Source organism: Cupressus sempervirens, chromosome 2, assembly GCF_028749045.1.
Source record: "Cupressus sempervirens isolate cs-2001-9-10 chromosome 2, ASM2874904v1, whole genome shotgun sequence".
Classification (NCBI taxonomy): domain Eukaryota; kingdom Viridiplantae; phylum Streptophyta; class Pinopsida; order Cupressales; family Cupressaceae; genus Cupressus; species Cupressus sempervirens.
This window is the reverse complement of record NC_143119.1, coordinates 197595124-197616904: the sequence shown is the minus strand read 5'-3', so window position 1 is coordinate 197616904 and position 21781 is coordinate 197595124. Positions and strand designations below refer to the sequence as shown.

General features: G+C 33.8%; 1 protein-coding gene across 1 annotated transcript in view; it reads left to right on the top strand.

The window, feature by feature from the left end:
• Positions 1-388: 388 nt before the first annotated feature.
• Positions 389-21781, top strand: part of LOC149571759 (uncharacterized) — a 34837-nt gene continuing 13444 nt past the window's right edge. Inside the window, exons 1-2 of the mRNA XM_089809825.1 lie at positions 389-629; positions 787-836. Of these exons, the coding sequence (XP_089665951.1) occupies positions 414-629; positions 787-836 (266 nt within the window). The 5' untranslated portion in view covers positions 389-413. The remainder of the gene's footprint in view (positions 630-786; positions 837-21781) is intronic.

Here is a 21781-nt window from a genome sequence, read left to right as displayed (position 1 = left end):
TTGGGCATGAACCTTGTGATGTAGCATACAATAATGTACCTTTGTGGAAATGTGATATTCTGCCTCAGTCTAAATTGATGTCATCAATAATTGATGCAAATTGGCTTGAATATTGTGATATTGTTGGGATTTTGATAACTGTCTACCTATGAAAGGAGGCTGGCTTCATAATTAAACCACATTTTTAATTGCATTTTCATCCAGGGGTGTTTATTAACTTTTCTCTTTGCTTGTGAGTGATGGGAAATGTACATCATCTTTCTAATTGCTTGTTTTATCTCCTTTGTTCAGGAGTTACGTAGGAGACGTCTACAAATTAAGAAGAATTCTTCATATTTTAAAAGTATGAAAGGTACAGCTACAAACAAGTTAGCAGTTATCTGGAACCATCCACAAATTAGGCTCATTGCATAATGTATTTCTTTCAGAATATTTTTTTCATTTCTAGTGTTGCAATCTATATGACTTGTAACAATAATTCTGAAGGAAAGACAAATGGAGAGAGGACCAAAGTGGTGGGTGAAGCTGGTGGGAAGAAGGATATTATCCAAACAGAGTTTCAACAAAGTGTTGTGCTAGAGGAATCATTTCCATGTACTAGGAATGAGTTTCGCAATACAAAAAGCATGGTTAATAACTGAAGATCCACAAACATCACATTTGAAAATATTTGTTAGAGATAAATTTGAGTGCAAATCAGAGAGATTTAATTAAAAAAAGAAGATTACTTACTTTTTCATCTTTACTTGTTTTACTTACCTGTTGTAATCTTTTATTTAATCATAGAAAGAGAATGCATCATTGCCACGGAAGAAGGAGCAGAAGCTACACTGGGGGTATGCTTTTTTCATTGCTTCATATAGCTAGGATTCAGTAATATATTACAAAATGAAAAATGTTTCTTGATAAATCATAAATACTAGGTATATTGATATTTGATAAGAGTTGCAAAAACTGCTAAAAGCATTAGTGAGAAAAAGTTTTAATTATAAACAGTCCTTATAGGATATTCAATGTAACGGGGCCTAAAGGCAAGAGCTTGAACCAAAGAAACACCTGACCGTTGCACATCTTATAGAAAGGAACCTGGAGGGTATCCCTGTGCCTTACAGAAGTGGTGGAAATATAGACTAGATCCATATGAAAGTTAGAATTCAAATGTCTAGTGGAAAACATGTTACTGCCATCTAAGAAGATTGTTACTCTTTCAGTGGCTTGTGGAAATTTTTAAGATAATCCATTAAAACTGGGGAATTGGGTGGCACCAGCATTCAACAAGCCTGTAAGATTTATGCATTTCACTATTGGTATTGCAGAGGGCTGTATTAACAAAGCTAGATTATGTGCCTGATGTGGTTACTGTGAGTGTAGGCTATTTGAAAACTGCGGCCAGTGTGCTAGGTGATCCTTATCATGTTGAATCACTTTTGTCTTTAGCTGGATGAGGCTTATCCAGACTTCAGATGAAATACACCTCGGCAACTTCTTCTGCACTCTTCTTTAACACTGCTTTTTGAAGTGACTTGTGGTCATGTTTATTATAATTCATTCTATTGCATAATACTATATCTAAGCAACAGGGCTAAATTGAAGTTATGGAGAGGAATGTTGTGAAAGAAAAGCCAATATTTGTTTGGATGGTTGACACGTTATTTTTATCACATTGAATGAGTTTTATGTCTTTAGCTGGATGATACTTATCTATCATGTTTGTCTAAAGCTATGGTTGCTTTAGATGAAAGACACCTCAGCAAATTCTTCCCAACTATACTTGCTTGTAAAACTGCATTTTGTAGTGACTTGTGGTCATGTTCATTAGAGTTCATTTTTGCATAATAGTTGGGGACAAGCCTCTGAACCCATCATTATTAATCAGCAGTAACCTTATATTAATGCAAGGTTGAGACACCATTTTCCTAGCAAATGAGAGAATCATTGCTTCCAGCAAAGGTGTTTCACATCCCTTTCTTTAATTTGTATTCTTTATTGTTTTAAATAATAGTGCTCAGCATGTGGCACCACACATTCATTCACGAGATTCTGTCATTACAAAGCCTTCTTCAAAATTTGTTTTTGTCCCCTAAAAAACTCAATTATATATGGGATCTCATTCTCTTTAAAGGTTGGTTCATTTCTCCCAAAACTTACCTCTAAAACGCTCCTTTTAGGACTGAATTTTTATCTAGCTTGGTGTTATTTTTAACCTTTGTCCACAATTATATAAAATCTAGTTTTAAATCTGCATTGTCCCTACTAAAATTCAAGAAGAGGTATTTTACATTCCTCTATTTAATCTGCAAAATAGTCATCTTTGCTAAGTGTTCACCCTCATAATGCCTAGCCAATTTAAAATAATCAATTCAGAACTTTGGATGTGTGTATCCAGTGCCAAAAAAATCAAAATTTAAAGTAACTTTAACCAAGAGCTTGAAAACATCTGAAAATTGGTGAATATGTGAGAATATATCCATGTTGACTGCTATGAGGATGGGAAACTTCTAAAGCAATCATCTAGGGTAGACAAGTTAGAGAGACCTTATTTGGTGCTATCTAGACGATACAGTAATAGAGCTGCTATCAAAGGGAAACACTTCTAGCAAAGCCATTTGCCATATTCTAGACAAATCTATGAAATTAAAATTTTTCATAAAACTGTTTTTAGTATTTACAGTCAAAGAAAATTAATTTCTTGAAAACTGTGAGGAGGAATTATGTCTTGAATTCTTTAGAACATTTTCTGAAATTCTTTTATTTAAATTCCCCTCAAAGAATTTTTTTGTAGCCTTCACCAATTCTGAAAATCAATTTTGTTTTTAAAACAACCTATAGTGAGTGAAATCTGCCTGAAGTAGAAAACTCTAATTTCACAAATTTGTTTTTGGAAAATGCATGATTACCTGCAGACCCAGATGCTCTTGCATCATTTTCTCCTGGTTATGCAAAATTTTCATGAGAAGGTGTACTCCAATGATACAGTGAGGTCTGAGTTGGTGCTGGAATGTACTATGAGTCTATGTGCAACTTCATGAGTAGTTCCTAATGCAAGGAACAAGCTGTGTTTAAAAGCCTGCCTTTCGAGAAAAATCTGTCTGAAAGTCCTTAGCCTGTTCATAATGGGGAAGTGCTTGAAACTATTGGGAAAGACCTTATTACTAAGGTTTGTGATGCTTGCAAACTTAAGAGGGAACTTGGTATTATGATTGGAGAGTCCTTTATGAGTTTTCTCCTCTGAACAATGAAAGAAAATTCTACTCATGTCTTGCCTTTCTTTAGAGGCCTTTGATAAAGTTTTGTTTCATGCCACCTTGACTTACTAGTTTCTGGCTTGCTATTCGGCAGCTGCTCATAGTCATGCTCTTCTGCTGGTTCTGATGTTCTATGCTGGTCTCTGTCTCATTCCTTTCTTCACACCATCTGTACTAATTCCCCAGTCAAGGAAGACAATCATCCCATGTCAATAAACATGCTGTATCTTGAATCCTTTTCATATGATGTTATTACATTTCCCATGTCATTCATCTCAGCTGCCTTTTCCACTTATTTAATATATCTTTATTTAGCTTCATTGTAGCTGTTCAATGCATATCCCCATCTGGTAATGCTGGGCACCGTTATGTATGATCAACTGTGATGAAGTTCCTTCCAGTACACTCTTACATGCTGAAAGAAATAAATTATGACAAGAACAACATAATGTGAAAGACCTGTGTCTCCTTACATGAAAACTCTCTTTACTGAAGCTTTGATCAAGTTTAATTTTACCAAAGGCCTTTGACCTTCCATTCTATGCATAGACACAGTTAACTAGTTACATTGTAGCTGAAGATATGCTGTCTTCACAGTGAACTAGTTTCATTGCAACTGAAGATATACTGTCTTCACAATTAACTAGTTTCATTGTAGCTAAAGATATACTATCTTTACATTCTAATATCTAAGATTCATCATTTGAATATTATTAGTCCTGATAGCGCGCTAATAGTTAACTATCTAAGATCAATGTGAGTCCTCAAAATAAAACTGCTATCTTGCAACTCACACATTCCTCCATATGATCCATGTCCATAATGAGTATTAAAGGAATCATTTCCAAATCTCTTAATAGTTCGCAGAGTCCTATGTTACCGTTGACAGTCCCAAATATGATAACAATGCCATAATCCCTTTTTGTTTGGTGTTATGTTTGTGAATTGTAATAATTCTCCGTTAAGAGATTGCCTTGAGTACTTGTCAATGTATTACCAATAGTTGTTTTGTTAAATCTTGAGCCCACAGGTCAATGATAAAGAGCAATAAGAAAATAGTCAAAACTGAAACAATAAAACACTAGAAATACCCTAGGAAAACCCTTCTAGAATAAAGGGAAAAACTCAGCCACACAATAAAAGATCTTCTTTATTGATAATAAAATATTCAAGTGTACAATCCTTTCACTTGAAGCAAAATATATAACCAATAAAGAGATCACTCAGATAACAATCAAAAGTCTCTTCAATTTCTCATGACTCCTATAATTAATTACAACTCTTCAAATAGTGGTGCCTCAACGCATATGAATGACACATGTCATTTACAGTTAATATTACAATAAATGTCATTTTCAGCTGAAGGTGACCATAATGGTAATGACATCCAGATTTTGAGAGATAAGGATCTCTATTTCACGTACAATCTCTAACACTCCCTCTAAGCAAGAGAGAGGTCTTTAGTTGAATAGTCACATAGAGCTGCAACCAAAATATCAATGATGAAATCTAATTACATAGATCCTATAAAATTCATGGAATCACTCAACATGAAAACCTATAACAATTACTCATGGAATCACTCAACATGAAACTTGACAAAAATCATAATAAACTATCATCATGGATTCACTCAACGTGATGTTGTCATGGTATCTTTCAACATGACAAGTTAGGAAGGTTTACAATCAGAATTTTATCACAGACTCTCTCAATGTGATCTGTCATGGAATCTCTCAACATGACATCCAACTCCCATCACGGATTCACTCCACGTGATGTCATCATGGATTCTCTCCACATGATGATCACTCCTAGAGTGAAAGAGTCATCAGATTGTCTTTACTAACAAATTATGAATAAGAACTTATAATCAGCAAGACATGCAATCATAGTTTAGACTCATTTCCATTAAGAGTTTTAAAACCAAAATATTATAATGTAATTTTTTTTATAGTGATTCCATAAATTCTCCCTCTTAATCAAGAATTATTTTGAGCACAACAATAAGCAAGAGAATGTAACCTTCCTATGAGGTTGTACATCTCCTTCTGAAGCACAAGCTCCCTTTGAATCTCACATGCAAATTAATCCAATTTAGTAAGCAACATCCTCATCTCATCTTGTTGCATCCTACAAACAAGAGAGATTAATAAAATCAATCTATCATAAATTATATATACATTAATGCAAAAAATCATGCATTATTTTCCATGATATGATTACCAACTAATTATTCAGGGATAAAGGAAATCTTATCTCATGTTTATCTTTTCTAGATTTTGATCTTTATAAAATGGTAGGATACTATGCCACTGCCCAGTATTCCAACTTTGCATGCTTCTTTAATCCATCGAGTTTTGCGTGAAATTCTAGAATTTGCCGGTATCCTTCACATCTCCCTTCAACTTGTTGTACGATGTTATTCAATGATAAATTTGAATTCTCCACAAAGCTTTGAAGATTGGTCTGCTCTGCGTGAATGAAGAAATGTCACTAGATGTTGGATGTATTAAAGCCTTCAATAAAATCGCTGAATTTTTCTGTTTTCAAACTTTCCCATCATTTCATACACGAAAATTTTAATGCCAGATTAAAGGCTTTTTCATTGACTTTGAAATAGTCCCTTACAAGAGCTTGATATAAAAACGGTAGAAAGAACACAACTCTTGATTAAGCATAGGTCTCCAAAAGACTTATGAACAAACATCCAACTTAGAATGTATAGAAAACATAAGCTTTACTCGATAGACACTCAAACATATAGCTCAAGAATAAACCAAAATATAATAATCATTAGATGAGAATTGTTGCTAGAAACAAAAAATGGTATTATCTCCAAACCATCGATCAACAAGAGAGAGATGCGAGTCGCAGAACAAGAAATGTGCCGAAGAAATTACCTTGTAGTTGATGTTAAGGTAAAATGGGAGCAAAACCAATCTTACTGTACCATTTTAAATTGGAAGCACTCTAATTTAATGAAGGTTTAGCACCTATTTAATGCGAGATCATCATTTTACCCCTCTCTTTCATTTATTTTTCCCTTTTCCATCATTTCTCCTAGGCGAAATTGGGGTAAAACCTAATAGATCCTCTTTAAAGCTCATATTTTCATGGCGACAAGCTTGAGATAGGATCTATTTCCCCTAGGTCCTTCCTTTCCATCCACCTTTCCACTTGGAATCTACTCCTCGCACCGAAATAGGGTTTCCTTAGAATTTGAACTTGATTTCTGGGTTACGACACTTGTTTTGGGGTCCCTAGATTGTTCCCAGGGTTTGTGCACTTGACAATCAAGGGCACATTGCACTCTTGATGCATCAAGGGCACACTGCACCCTTGATGGGCTAGTCAAGGGCGCACTGTACCCTTGATGAGGCCCTATTTTGGCCCTTTTGTCTAGGTTTCATGTTTCGGATAATCGAGTGTTAACTTCTATGAAAGCTGGCCTATGGGAGTTAGTTAATTCTGATCTCTATATAAACCCCTCCATTTGCTCCATTTTTAATAATAATTTAATCATCAAGCGATCAAACATCCTAGCATTCAAGCTCTTGAGCGTTCAAGTTTCAAGCTTTCAAGCATCCATTCAAGCATTCTGCCATTGAAGATCAAGGATTCAAGCATTCAAGTAATTGAAGGAGTTTATCTTCAAGATCTTTTTTAATATATTCAAGATTCTTTGGCACATCTTCTACATCCATCTATGTTCATCTTCTTGGTCTAAATATGTTGGTGAAGTCAAACACATTGCATTCAATTCAAGAGATTCGGCTTTGTAAGGTGAATTCATACATTTACTTTACATTCATGCTATTTCTATTATTCCTAAATTGGGGTTTGACCAAGGCAGACCCCCCATCAATAACAAAAACCTCTTTTTATTGCAGGTGGCAGATATCAAACTGATGAACAGGTTGCTGATTAGAGTAACATTTTCGGCTTTCTTTGAAAATGTGAAAACAAAATCAATATTGGACATAGTCAATTAGGGTCACATTGCACCCCTGATGTGCTAGTTCGCCCATGATGTACCAGTTTGCCTTGATAGATCGTTGAAAGATTTTTGGGTTTCATATGTCGCACAATTTCTGGCGCAAATCTGAAGATTTCCTCCCATTCTGATCGCTACAACGAGCACAAATTTTTTTTCAAAAGGCGAGTTCCCTTTCCTTTCTTTGTCAATTCAACACATCTATATCTAGCACATATACACATATTAAGGGTCTTTAAAGATTTTAGATATCTTTTCCTTATTCTTCCTAGATCCAATTTGCATTAGTGCTCCTTATTTGTTCTTTTAGCACTAATCTCTCTAGACCTAGTCCTCTAGAATTGGGATTGAAAGGTATCTTGATGCAGAGGTATACCTTATAAACATCTTTTTTGGGGTTACTACTCAAGAGGCTTCAACAATGTGTTCTTACACATTAATTAAGGAACTTTTACCAATTTATTCATCTAGGATAGAATATAAACTCTCCAAAGAACCATTAATAACTTTCACAAATGAAGATATCAAACCAATTCCTTTTATGAGAGTATATATATATCAGTTAAACACGTTTTTCCAAAGTTATACTTCAAAATTATAACTAGAATAAAAGTTATATGTCTTCTAAAATTGCTTACACAAAAAATCAGGTTCAGACCAGTCTACACTCAAATGCTCATAACTTCTTCAAATCACAATGAAATTCAATCAAACCAAAACCAAAAGAAAGATAACTCAAAAACCTTGCCGAAAATATAAGTTTTAGGTCTGTATCTTTTCATATGAATTTGTACCAATAGAAACAACAGTTAGGTTCCTGGAAAATTACACAGAAAATTAACATAAAACTTACAAAACAAAACCTCATTTCATTTTTATTCTCCTTAGAAAGTTTTCCAACCATTCAAATCTGTAAATCATGACCATTACATGATATTTTAATGTCCTTTAAATTTCTCTAACCTATTGGATGTAAAGTTTCTACAAAGTTTGAACAACCAAATCTGATATGAAGCTTTTGGACTTTGCTGAAGATGATCTTTATCAACACCAACCGGTATATACAGTATCCTTTATCTGATGTATAATTCTGCAACTATATATTTATATCTGTTATAATTTCTAAGAGGCAATGAATGCTAAAGGAGCAGACTTAGTATTTCTTGTGTGTCCTTTATCCACATTCACTCCCTATTTAAATATAGTAACCAAGGGGCAACGTCCCTTCCAAAATTGGCCTTAATTGCTCTCTTAAAATCAATGACTTTACAAGGAGACATACTGTTAATATATAAACTAACCAAGACGATTAGTTAGTCTTTAACTATGTTGGCCAAAGGAGACGCTGATATCTAGTAAGGAGAAAACAATTATTTATAGGACTAACTTACTAAGGGATTCTATGCAAGAACAAATCTGTACGATCTCTAATTAGACTAGTATGATATACTGGTGTTACAAAATTAATGCTTCTGCTTAACTTGATAATTATACTGAGAGATAACATATCTAGCAACATCAATTAAGATGAATAAGCATATATTGATACTCTATATCTATCTGAATCTTCTAAGCATGTGGTATCATTGTAACACATGATACAATGTCATATTACTATACCTATGATATGACTTATCACTTATACTAGTGATAACAATATTGCATGGAATGCAACATACATGATAAAATCCAGAGAATGATTAATTTCTTCTTTTATCCAAGTTATGACTCATAGGTACTAGCAGGCCTATATCACAGTATGACCTTGAGTTAAGATCTACTAGTTCATAGGATAAAATCTGGAGAATGATTAAATTCATCCTTTATCCAAGTTGTGACTCATAGGCATAAAAATGTCTATATCACAATGTGATCTTGAACTCATCTAGATCTGACAGTAGTTCTCTACTGTTCAACACATTATCTGAGAGATCGTTATCTCTCATAATGTCTTTTATACAAGTGTTTATTATCTCAGAGATTGTCACCTCTTAAATAATGAATACAAGTGGTGGAGCCCATAATAGTCAATAGCCCGACAATAATAATTTTAACTCAAAATTATTTTATTAATAATTGAAGAATACAAATGCATTATAATTCAACCATATCAAGTCTTTTCCTAAAGTGATCCATCTTCACTCAAGAGAGAGGTTTGGTAAGAATATGTACTATCTGATCTGCAGTGCAAATGTATTCTAATTTTACAGTATTCCTATCTACCATATCTCTTACATAATGGTAAGGAATCTCAATATTCTTGGACCTATCATGGAAAATTAGATTTAAAGAAAGCTTGATGGAACTCTGATTATCACAGTGAATAATAGTAGGATTCATGGCTTGACCAAATAATCCCACAATTAACTTTCTAAGCCAAACTGCCTCCCAAGAGGCCATTGTTGCAGCAATGTATTCAACTTCTATAGAACTCTGTGCTACTGATGCTTGCTTTTTGCATATCCAAGCTATCGTCGCTGAGACTAAACTGAAACAACATCTTGAAGTGCTTTTCCTATAAGTAACACTTCCACCCCAATCTGAGTCTGTGTACCCATGTAAGTCCAAGTCAACTTTCTCATACTTGAGCCCAAGGTTAAGAGTGCCTTGTAAGTATCTCATAATGTGTTTGACTGCAACTAGGTGAATCTCCTTAGATTCACACATAAACTGACTTAAAGCATTAACATCATAGAAAATATCAAGGTTTGCATTTACCAAGTACATAAGAGACCCAATCATCTGTCTATAAAGATTAGAATCTATGGAGGGTGATTCTGCAATTGCTTTCTTAAGTTTGTGTAGATTAGTCTCCGTTGGAGAAGACATAGGTCTGCAATTCCACATTCCAAATCTCTTCAAGATGTCTAATGTATACTTTCCTTGATTAAGTATGATGCTGTTAGAATTTTACCATACTTCCAGTCCTTGGAAGTAATGAAGGAGTTCTAATTCTTTCATTTCAAATTCTCTGATTAGATCTTTCTTGCATTAATCTATAAGATGATCATCACCTATAATTAGTAAATCATCAACATATAGTATCAAAATTATCATATCATCTTTATCCTTTTTATAATAGAGATTTGGATCAACTTCATTCTTGGAGAATCTTAAACTGGAGAGATACTTATCAATTCTTTCTTACCATGCCTTTGGAGAGCTTTCTTGAGCTTGCAAATGAAGACTTTAGGGTTATGAGTTTCAAATCCTTCATGTTGTTCCAAATATACCTCTTGTGTAAACTTTCCATTCAGAAATGTTGTTTTTACATCCATCTGATGTACTTTCCATCTCTTTGATGTTGCAATAGCTAGAACTACTCTTAGAGAGGTGTATTTGGCAACTGGAGCAAAGGTCTCTTCATAATCAATTCCCTCTTTTTGAGAGAATCCCCTAATAATGAATTTGGCTTTATATTTTTCAATGCTACTTTCAGTAGCATGCTTGATTTTAAATATCCACTTAGAAAAAACAACAGATTTTCCTTTAGGCCTTGGAACAATTTTCCAAACATTATTTTTAATAATGGATTGGTATTCTTTTGTCATAAAATCTTCCAAGCTATATGTTTAATAGCATTTGAAACATTGGGTGGTTCTCATTTAGAGAAATAACTCATGTTTGCTGCATAACTAGAAAATCTTTTGGGTCTTTTGCTTTCTCTGAAGGTTCTAGAGGGTGTAGTGAAGTCTTGTGCTTCCTCTACAGTTTTAATAGTCCAAAGTGGTCTTTTATTAGGATTTTGAGTTTCTTCAAGATTAATATTTTGAATTTCATCTTCAATTTCTTCAATGTTCTCCCTTTGAAACTCAGATTCATGCTTTTCTTCAGAACTAGGTAAATGTGTGGGATCTTTAAAACCAAGGGCTTTTTTGAATGCCAAATCTTCTTCAAATATTATATCCGTACTAAGTTCAATGTTTTTTTACTAGGTATGAAAATTCTATATGCTTTAGATGTTTCACTATATTTGATAAAAATACCTTTCCTCCCGGAGGGTTCTAACTTAGTTCTCTTTTCTTTTGGAATGTGAATGTATACCGGGCACCCAAATATCCTAAGATGGCTTATATTAGGTTTAACCTTAGTGAAGACTTCTTCAGGAGTTTTATCTTCAAGGTGAGAGTGAGGACTTTTGTTTTGAATATAGAAAATAGTACAAGAGGCTTCTGCCCAAAGATAATATTCTAAAATTTGATCAAATATCATAGCTCTTGCTGCTGCTATAATTGTTTTGTTCTTCCTTTCTGCTACCCCATTTTGCTATGGTTTATAAGGAACAATGTACTCCCTCTTAATTCCTGCTTCTTTACAAATCTCTTTAAACAAATCTGAAGTATATTCCCCTCCATTATCAGTCTTAAGAGTTTTAATTTTGTGTCTTGATAACTTTTCAGTTAAGGTTTTGAATTCTTAAATCTCTTAAGGATTTCTTCTGATTCTTTACATTTTAAGAAGTAAATCCAAGTTTTCTTAGAGAAGTCATCGATAAAAATTATATAGTACTAGAATCCTCTAAGAGAAGGAACAGACATAGGTCCACATAAATCCAAGTGGACTAATTCTAAAACATTGTTAGTTTTTCTAGTGCTATCATGAAATGGACTTTCGGTGTTCTTACCTAGAGTGCATCTTTTGCATATGCTTGAATGATCTTTATTCAACTTAGGTAAACCAGTAACCATCTTCTCCATAGTCGATAATGCTTTGAAATTTAGATGTCCTAACTTTCTGTGCCATATTTCATTTATATCAACAACTTCATGAATTAAGGCTTGAATAGGTTGACTAGGTTCTATATTTAGTTCATACAAGAATCCCTTTCTTTGACCAAAAACTTTGATTTCTTAAATGAAGAGTTCTTAGACCAGGTCATTACTTTATCGTCCATGAATGCAACATTATGTCCATCATCTTCAAGTGCTGTAATAGAGATTAGGTTCCTCTTTATTCCTGGTACTTAAGAGTATTTAAAAAGTAGAAAAATACCTGACTTTAGTTTCAAGGTGTAGTTCCCAATTTCTTTGACTGAATGAGAGGAATTATCACCTATGGTAATTTCGCCATCAAATTCTTTTAATATTGAGTCTAGTACTTCTTTGTATCTTATAATGTGTCGAGATGATCCACTATCAATTACCCATGCTTTCTTGATGCTTCACTTGATAGTGCAGAATACAATACACGATTCTCAGGATCATAGTTTTCTTCTTTTCTAGTAACATTTGTACTATTTACTTGCTGCTTTGTATTCTTAGGGCAATTAGATCTTTAGTGTCCAAATTTTGCATATTTGAAGCATTTTATTTTGGATAAATCTTTCGTAGGTTTGTTTTTTCTTTGATTACCCTTCTTCTTCTTGAAGCGCTTCTTCTTACATTTATAGAAATTTATGCTGAGAACATGAAGTTCTTCATCTTCAGTTTTCAAGTTTCCTCCCTTCTTAAGTTTCCTAGATTCTTCTTGAAGGAAATCTCCTTTAAGTCTATTGAAGTCTAGGAGATTGTCTCTAGCACTTACTCCTTGTGAGAATGTTTCCCATGATTTCGGTAACCCATCTAGAGGTATAAATATTAGCTCTTTGTCTTCAATTATGGTCCCTATACTTGCAAGTTCATCTCTTTGACTAGCCACCTTAAGGAAGTAAGAATTCATAGATTCTCCCTTCTTTATCTGTATATGATTTAGTTGCCTCTTTAGGTGCAAGGGTTCTAGTCGCATTATTAACCTCATACATTTAATAATGCATTCATCATATTAAATGCTGTCTGATGTTTCATTAGCATAGGTACTGTTTCATTTTTAACCCCATCTAATATGATTTGCATGGCTTTCCTGTTTCCTTTAATCCATGTAGTTTTATGAGGATTAGCATAAGGTCTCTTGGATTCTTTATCATCAAACTGTATTACATCATTGTCTTAAAAAATTATCATAATTCTAAATTTCCAAGCAATGAAGTGTTCTTTTCCATCAAACCTATCTTTGGGTCTGATTGTGCTAGCCATTGAAGGTAGAAGGAGTTGCTAGATATTTTAAATCTGATTGTCAATTTGCAGAGCTTAGGTTTGACTACCAGAGCTCTGATACCATGTAAAGTTTCTATAAATTCTGAACAATCAAATTTGATATGAAGCCTTTGTACTTTGCTGAAGATGGTCTTTATCAACACCAACCGGTATATACAATATCCTTTATCTAATGTATAATTCTGCAACTATATATTTATATCTGCTATAATTCGTAAGAGGCAATGAATGCTAAAGGAGTAGACTTAGTATTTCTTGTGTGTCCTTTATCCACATTCACATTGGATACCTCCTATGATCTTTCACCTTCTCCCTTATATCATCTTTTTCATATTATCACATTTTATGACAATATTTACTTACATATTTGACATTTTTTGTATTTTCCTACAAATGAATTATAAAACTTATAAAACACCTAATAACATATCAAATATGACACTCTATGACATTTTCCCTTTCCATGGGTTTATTTACATAATTTGACCATACTAGACAACTTGGACAATCTATTACAGATGACTTTATTTAGCTGTACACATCGACTCAAATGGATTCAAAATACATTTGAAAGATCATGATGAGTAATTAAATGTTTTCTATACTCCTGGAGCCTCGTATTGTGCCTTTATTTTATGGGTGTTACTGCACCATACTCTCAAGGACAAAAGAATCGAAGTCCCTTGGATTGTCCTTCCTCTTTCTTGTCTTCCAATTCTTTGGTATTTGTTGTTTGTACTCTTGGCAGGTACTCAAGTCAATTTTCATATCTTCATAGACCTCTTCCACATAAGAATACAAGTAGAACTTTTTCCTCCTTGCAATAAATGGATTAAGAAAAATAAATGGGACCTCATCATATATCAATTCATTAATTTGGTTCACTATAGAAACCTTTGCATCCTTTTTTTTCAATGTCTTTGTGTTGCAATATCTCCATGCTTGGAGACAAATTCATCACTATTTGAGCCTTCTCTATTCTCTTGGCTTCATCACAAGTCTTCTTCTTTGCTGCTACTATTAGCTTTTTGATAGGCCATATCACTTGCTTATTTAACTTCAAATGGCATCTCATGGTTCCATCAACAACCGTCACATCCATATCTTTCCCATCTTTATGAACCTTTTCATCATAAGGCTCATTGACAACTAGCACTTCCATCTCTTTCCTATCTTCAATAACCTTTTCATCATAATGTTCATCAAGAACTATTTGCTTCAAACCTTTTATATCAGCACCAATTTGTTCACTTTGTCCTTCCAATGGACAAGTCTTTTCTTCATTGGTAATTGGGTTCTCTATTCCATCTTCACATACCTTTGTATCCACAATGAATGACTGCTCCAAATCACTAATTTCCTTGTCCATATTTTTCTTCAATTCCTCTTTTAGTCTCTCTAAACTTTCTTCCCTTTTTTTAAGTTTCCTTATTAAGAATCTTATTTTCTCTTCTATCTCTTGTTTCATTCTAGCTTCCTCTTCTCTTTTATTTGCCTCTTCCTTCTTTTTCTGAAAATCGCAATATGAAACCCATAGGTTCTCTTTTCAATCTGTCACAACTTACACAAACTAACAAACTCACCTTTTCCCATACCTTTTTCCAAGCTTTGATACCAAAAATTATGCACACCTCTTTTGCGATTACTACTCAAGAGGCTTCAACAATGTGTTCTTACACATCAAGTAAGGAACTTTTACCAACTTAATCATCTAGGATAGAATATAAACTCTTTGAAGAACCATTAATAACTTTCACAAATGAAGAGATAAAACCACTTCTTGTTATGAGAGAGTATATATAGCAGTTAAACACGTTTTTCCAAAGTTATAGCTCAAAATGGTGACTATAATAAAAGCTATTACTCTTCTTCCAAAACTACTTACATTAAAAATCAGGTTCAGACCAGTCTGCACTCAAATGCTCATAACTTCTTTAAATCACAATGCTATTTAACCAAACCAAAACCAAAAGAAAGATAACTCAAATACCTCTCTGAAAATATAATTTCAGATCTGTATCTTTTCATATGAATTTGTACCAATAGAAACAAGAGTCTGGTTTTTGGAAAATTACACAAAAAACTAACATAAAACTTGCTAAACAAAACCTCCTTTTATTCTAATCTCCTCAAAAGGTTTTTGAACTATTCAAATCTATAAATCACAACCATTACATGGTATTTTAATGTCATTTAAATTCCTCTAACCTATTAGATACCTCCTATGACCTTTCACCTTCTCTCTTACGTCATCTTTTTCATATTGTCACATTTTATAATAGTATTAACTTACATATTTGACAACTTTTGTATTTTCTTACAAATGAACTATAAAACTTATAAAAAACTTAATAACATATCAAATATGACATTTTATGACATTTTACCCTTCTATTGGTTTATTTACATAATTTGACCATACTAGACAACTTGGACAATCTATTACAAATGACTTTATTTAACCTTATACATTGACTCAAATGGATTCAAAATACATTTGAAAGATCATAATGAGTAATTAAATGTCTTCTATACTTATGGAGCCTCTTATTGTGCCTTTGTTTTATGGGTGCTACTGCACCATATCTCTTCCTTATTTACCCCTTCCTATATCACACACTTGCATATGTAGGTGGGTTATGTAATGAACTCGAGGTTTGTATCCTTGAGTCATATTTCCCACACCACGTTTATTCATGAACCCGACTATCAACATTTCCACTTCTGATTTGGTGTTAGATCTTTCATTCAACATTATCTTGTATTTTTACATGCTTTACAGTTGTTAGATTTGAAGATCGTTGCAAATGTACTAAGCATTCCCATAATTTGTGGTATATGTTTTCCAAATGCATCGATCTCTTTGAATTTGTATGAAGAATAAATTGAGAAGAGACATGTCATGGGACATGTTTATTCATCAATATAATTAATATAATATCAAACTTAATTATATATATCATTGTAATTATATTAACATCTCTATGATCTCACAAGTTCATCATACTAAAGCTAACAAAACATCAAAACTCCCAATTAGCTAGGGAGGATAAAGACATGACATTATATTAATTAAATGTACTATACGAATATCTTTGATCAGAAGATGTTCAACGTTTTGATATCATAGTTGATATCATGACTCTTGGTCTCCTAGAATATCAACATTCAATATCCACCAAGTATTCAAAAAGTTCTGGTATCACATATAATATCATGAGTATTGGCCTCCCAGAATATCAATGATATTCAAAAAATACTCTTTGAGTAATGAGCTTCCAAAATGCGTGCAAAACATTCACCAAATAATGTGAATAATGACTTCCAGAACATCAGGATGCATGATATTCACCAAGTACTTTGTGAGTAATGGCCTTCCAAAATATCAAGACTTATGATATTCAACAAGTGCTCTGAGTAATGGCCTTCCAGAATATCAATAACATTCTCCATGTACTCAAATTTTTTTATAAGGTATGTGCACACGCATTCTCATAATGCTTACCATATAAACATCTACTAAGCAAAGTATAATCTATCATAATCTACATAGACATCGTAAGATATCCATCATAATAGAAAATTAAGTTATTGTAAGATCATCACCATTCAAAAACTTCTGCATCTTCAAGTGGTGATCATTTGGAAGTCATCACTTCCTCATGATTTACACAGGGGGTAGGCCCATTACATAGTCATAAGATATATTCATGATTTGTAGTCCTCTTGACTGCTACAATTTATTGATTACTGGAGAATCCATCTCAATATGGTTTACTCCTTTGAATCAATATGACTGAGATCACTGAAGGTTGACTGAATCATATCCTCTATATGCTCCCTCTCTTTCAAGGTTGCTTGAAATGTCAGCCTCCCTTTGAATCTCAATCTCCTTTTGAGTCTAAAATCAATTTCTTTTCATACAATGACGTTCTTATATCATATCATTCATTATTTCTTAGGATTTCATTATATATGTATGTATGTGTATATATGTACACACACACACACACACATATAAATACACACACACAATCAACTTTACCATATGAGATAGTAAGAGATAATATTGATATCTATAAAACATCAAATATCTTTAATAAATACAATATCAAAGAAAAATGATCACTTATATACATTATATTCTAAGGATATCATATATATAGTCACATATATTATATAATTATAATATCCCATCTAATGTTTGTTTATAGAAAGGAGAAAGAAATATTAAGACACATTATACATACCTTTAATAATATTCTCTTAATGTTCGATGCCTTTCTTAACTCTCTTTGTTGTGGGCTTTTCTGCATGGTGGCAATTTGTTCTTACAGTAATTTTTCCCTTCTCATAAGATTGTCTAGTAAAACATGGGTCGAATGTTGCGGAGGAGGTGCAAGATTGAAGAATGAGTTTGATCAGCCCAACCTAATTTGTGTAGGACACCACTTGTATACTGTTATTCTTTATTAAACATTGAAGGGGTTAGGGTACTAATATGTCATTTTGACGTCCAAATGTTCCACATATATCTCAATATTCAATTCATTCTTCCCATACAACTTTACATGTCTTCTTTTTGTTCTTTCACCCATTGTTCGATGATAATCACGTGGGGTGCCCTTCGACTTGTCCTTTGTATCTGACGACACTCTCAAGGGTCGAAAACTCCCAATCTTTCTCACAAAGGTCTATATGTGATCGACAACCTTGGACCAAACTCGCAAGTGAGACCAAGATGGTGGGTCGATTTGATGTGGATTGTTCGAGAATGGTGAGAAGTTTGGCTCATGCAGCAATGGCATTCATATTCTGGGTAGATGTAGAATGCCAAATCAAATCTCAAAATGGTGTCAATGAGATAATTGAATACCGTAGAAGCCCCAACTCTGTGAGTGTTGCTATAGAGGAACCGCATGTGGATGCTTAAATGAGATGAGCTAAATTGACAACTCAATGATGAATGAAGTTGCACAAATTTGTTGTGTCAAGTCCACAATGATTGGATCTAACTATGTCTACATGCTATGATGACAATATTCTTGCCAATGCCAGATCAACTTCACATGAATGGGAGGCCCGCATTGGCTGGGGTCAATGCATGGTTTACCAAACCTCTTGTCATCTAAAGGGTGCAACAATTTGTGCAATGCTCAATATGATGATCAGGGTGTTATCCAATTCTCTAATTTAATGGGCTTGTTGGATCATGATCAGGAGGTGGGCTGCAAAAAGTCTGTGAGCCAATTTAATTTGGTATCTACAATTCTGATATGCATGTCACTTAAATCGATGTGTTGATGAGATGGATGCCAAATCACTAGAATGTGGATCACTATGTGCTCCAATCACCTTGACTCGTAAATGAAACTATTACAGTTCGTCATTCACCAAAGAAATGCATGAATAGTCATTCAATCACGAACAATATTTTATACTCTCTAATCAAACCTTGATTCGATTTACATTTGCAACTAGGCTTTGATACCATGTTAGGTTTGGAGTATCACTGCAAATGTACTAAGCACTGCCATAATTTTTGGTATATGTTTTCCAAATTCATTGATCTCTTTGAATTTGTATGAGGAATAAATTGAGAAGAGAAGGGACATGTCTATTCATCAATGCAATTAATATAATATCAAACTTAATTATATATATATATATATATGTGTGTGTGTGTGTGTGTGTGTGTGTGTGTGTGTGTGTGTGTGTGTGTGTGTGTGTGTGTGTAATTATATTAACTTCTCTATGATCTCATAGGTTTATCCTACTAAAGCAAGAAAAACATCAAAAATAGTTCATATCATAAGGTTAGATCTCTTATTGTCTCCTTGCCTTGTTTGGTGTACGAGCTTTACTACTTTTAGTGTTCCCTATAGCATTCCCGTTAGGAGAAGCCGTAGACTCATGGCTCTTTTTGATCTAGATTCTTCTTTTTCTCTTCTTTGAAAGCTTGGTGACCCTATGGTTTCTCTTGACCCTAATCCTTCTATGGAGCATTACTCTTCTCACTCATCTCATGATGAGGATGAGGCTTTAAGAGTTCCCATGAGAAAGTTGATAGGTTTGGTAGTGAGATTGATAAAATGCATAATTGTTTTTTACAAGAAAATCACAACACTAAAACTATTGCTGCTTTTGATTCTCTTAAAAAAGTGATCCGTAATGATGTTAATCTTTTGTATGGTCTTACTCACCTTGTCCATACTCATGTTAAACTTTTGAATCAAGTTGCTTTTGAAGTAGGATTGGTTCCTCTTGTTTCTACTCTTGAGCCTATTTTGCCTGCCTGGATGCCTATCCCTAGCATTTCCATTTATGTCCCTCCTATTATGACCACTTTTGTTCAGGTATCTAATCCTCTTAGTGGTCTTCCTATTCCTTCCTTGCTTGTGAGTGTTCTACCCGTTTCATTGCCAACTTCACAACCTTCACTTATCCTAACCCTTCTACTGTGATTCCTAGTGTTCTCCTTGTAGTCTCTTCCTTTCCAGCCAATTCATACACTTTTCCTAGTGTGTTGAATGTGCCTATTCCATCTATCTCTTCTAATGATTCTACTATCCTTAGTTTTGCTTAGACGATGTCATCTTTGCAACAACTTGCTTCTTGCACTCAAACTAAGTTCAATATTCCTTCATGTGAAATGGGTAGTCCTTTGTCTTTTGATATTATCTATACTGCTTCTCCTTTAAAGCTGATATACCTCGCCTTGATACTTAGAATGGTAAAGGTGATCTTGTGACATACCTCAAGACTTTCCAAGTTCTATATAGTGATTATGCTCATGACCATAGGATTTTAGCCAAGTTGTGTGCTCGCACTTTTCGTGACAAAGCTTTGCAATGGTATTGCTCTTTGCCACTTCATTCTATTGATTTATTTCATAAACTTGCTCATGCATTTATAAAACAATTTCAGAATAATATTGGTCCTTCTCTTTCTGTGACTAATTTGATGCATTGTAAATAAGGTCCTAAGGAGAAAGTGACTGATTTTATTGGTAGATTTAAGCATTTGCATGATTAGATTTCTTATCATATGCCTGCTATTGATATACAACATATGTTTATTGCAAATTTACAAAAATATATTAGAGATAAGATTCTGCTTACTGAGTTTACCTCTTTTTCACAACTTTGTGTAGCACTTCATCATTATCAATTACAAGTGAGTCAATTTGAGAGCACTTCTCTAGTGGCTCATATACCTGCTAATAAGAGTGATGCCACACCTAATCTTAACAAATTCTACAAACCTAACAACTATGTCAAGATCAACAAAACCACAAATATAGTAGATGATCAAGTGTTGTTGCCTCTTAGATGCCACTACTTCTTCCTCTGTTTCTCGGATAAACCATAAGTTTACTTCTCTCTCTGAATCTTTGCATTCCATTACGACTAGGTTGGTTAGTGCTAATATGATTATGCTTCCTCCTGTTAAACCACTTTTGCCTTCTACTACATCAAGTCCACACTTTAATCCTCAAGCTTTTTGTCAATTTCATCGCCAATCTGGACATGATATTGAAGCTTGTTATTCTTTAAAACATAAGATTCAAGATTTGATTGATGCTAATGATTTATCTGTTGCAAGTCAAGACAATGGGAATAAATTTTTGGCACCTCCTAATTTAGATCTTCAAATCTACACTAATCCTTTACCTCAACACACAACAAACACTATTGTTCAATATCTTTCTTCTTCTGTTCCTATTGAAGTGAATGTTTCTAATAATACTTTATGAGAAAAGAATGATAATATTGTCAATGCCGTAGAACGTGTAGTTCAACCTCCACCTTTGCCTAAGGAAGACATTCCTTCTACATCTGATGATCAACCTAAACCAAAATGTAAGCTCACTAGAGCCCTTACTATTTTATTCATTGATGCTGATAAGTTTAAGGCTTCGGATGGCCCCCTCTATATTGCTACTCTGATTGCTAAATATCCTTCTTGTGGGTGTCTTTTTGATCCTACTTCTATAGTTAACATCATCACTGAAGAACATCTTTATAATAAAGGGAAACAACATAACTTTTATGACTCAACTGATACTTGGATTCAGACTTGTAATGGTTTCTTGTAGCCTCCACAAGGTTCCATCTCTTTTCCTAGTTGAGCTCTGTGGTAAAGTGGTGAATAGTACCTTTGTTGTCATTCCTACTTCCAATCAGTTTCAAGTGAAGCTTGGCCTACCTTGGTTGACTTCCATGCAAGCTATAGCTTCTCCTATTCATCAATGCATTAAATTCCCTTATGATGGTGAGATTAAGAAGATCAATTATAGTCTTTATCATCCTTCTAGACCTTGACATTGTGCTACTCTTGACTTCTTTTGGCCTTCTCTTCCTACTACTCCCCCTACTTGTCTGGATGATATGTTCCGTTCATATCAAGAATATAAATGTCAAAAGATTGCTGAGTTAAGTAAGCTCCGTAGTCTTTTTCCTACAATTTCAACACTCATCTCTTTAGATTCATCTATTTCTATTGGT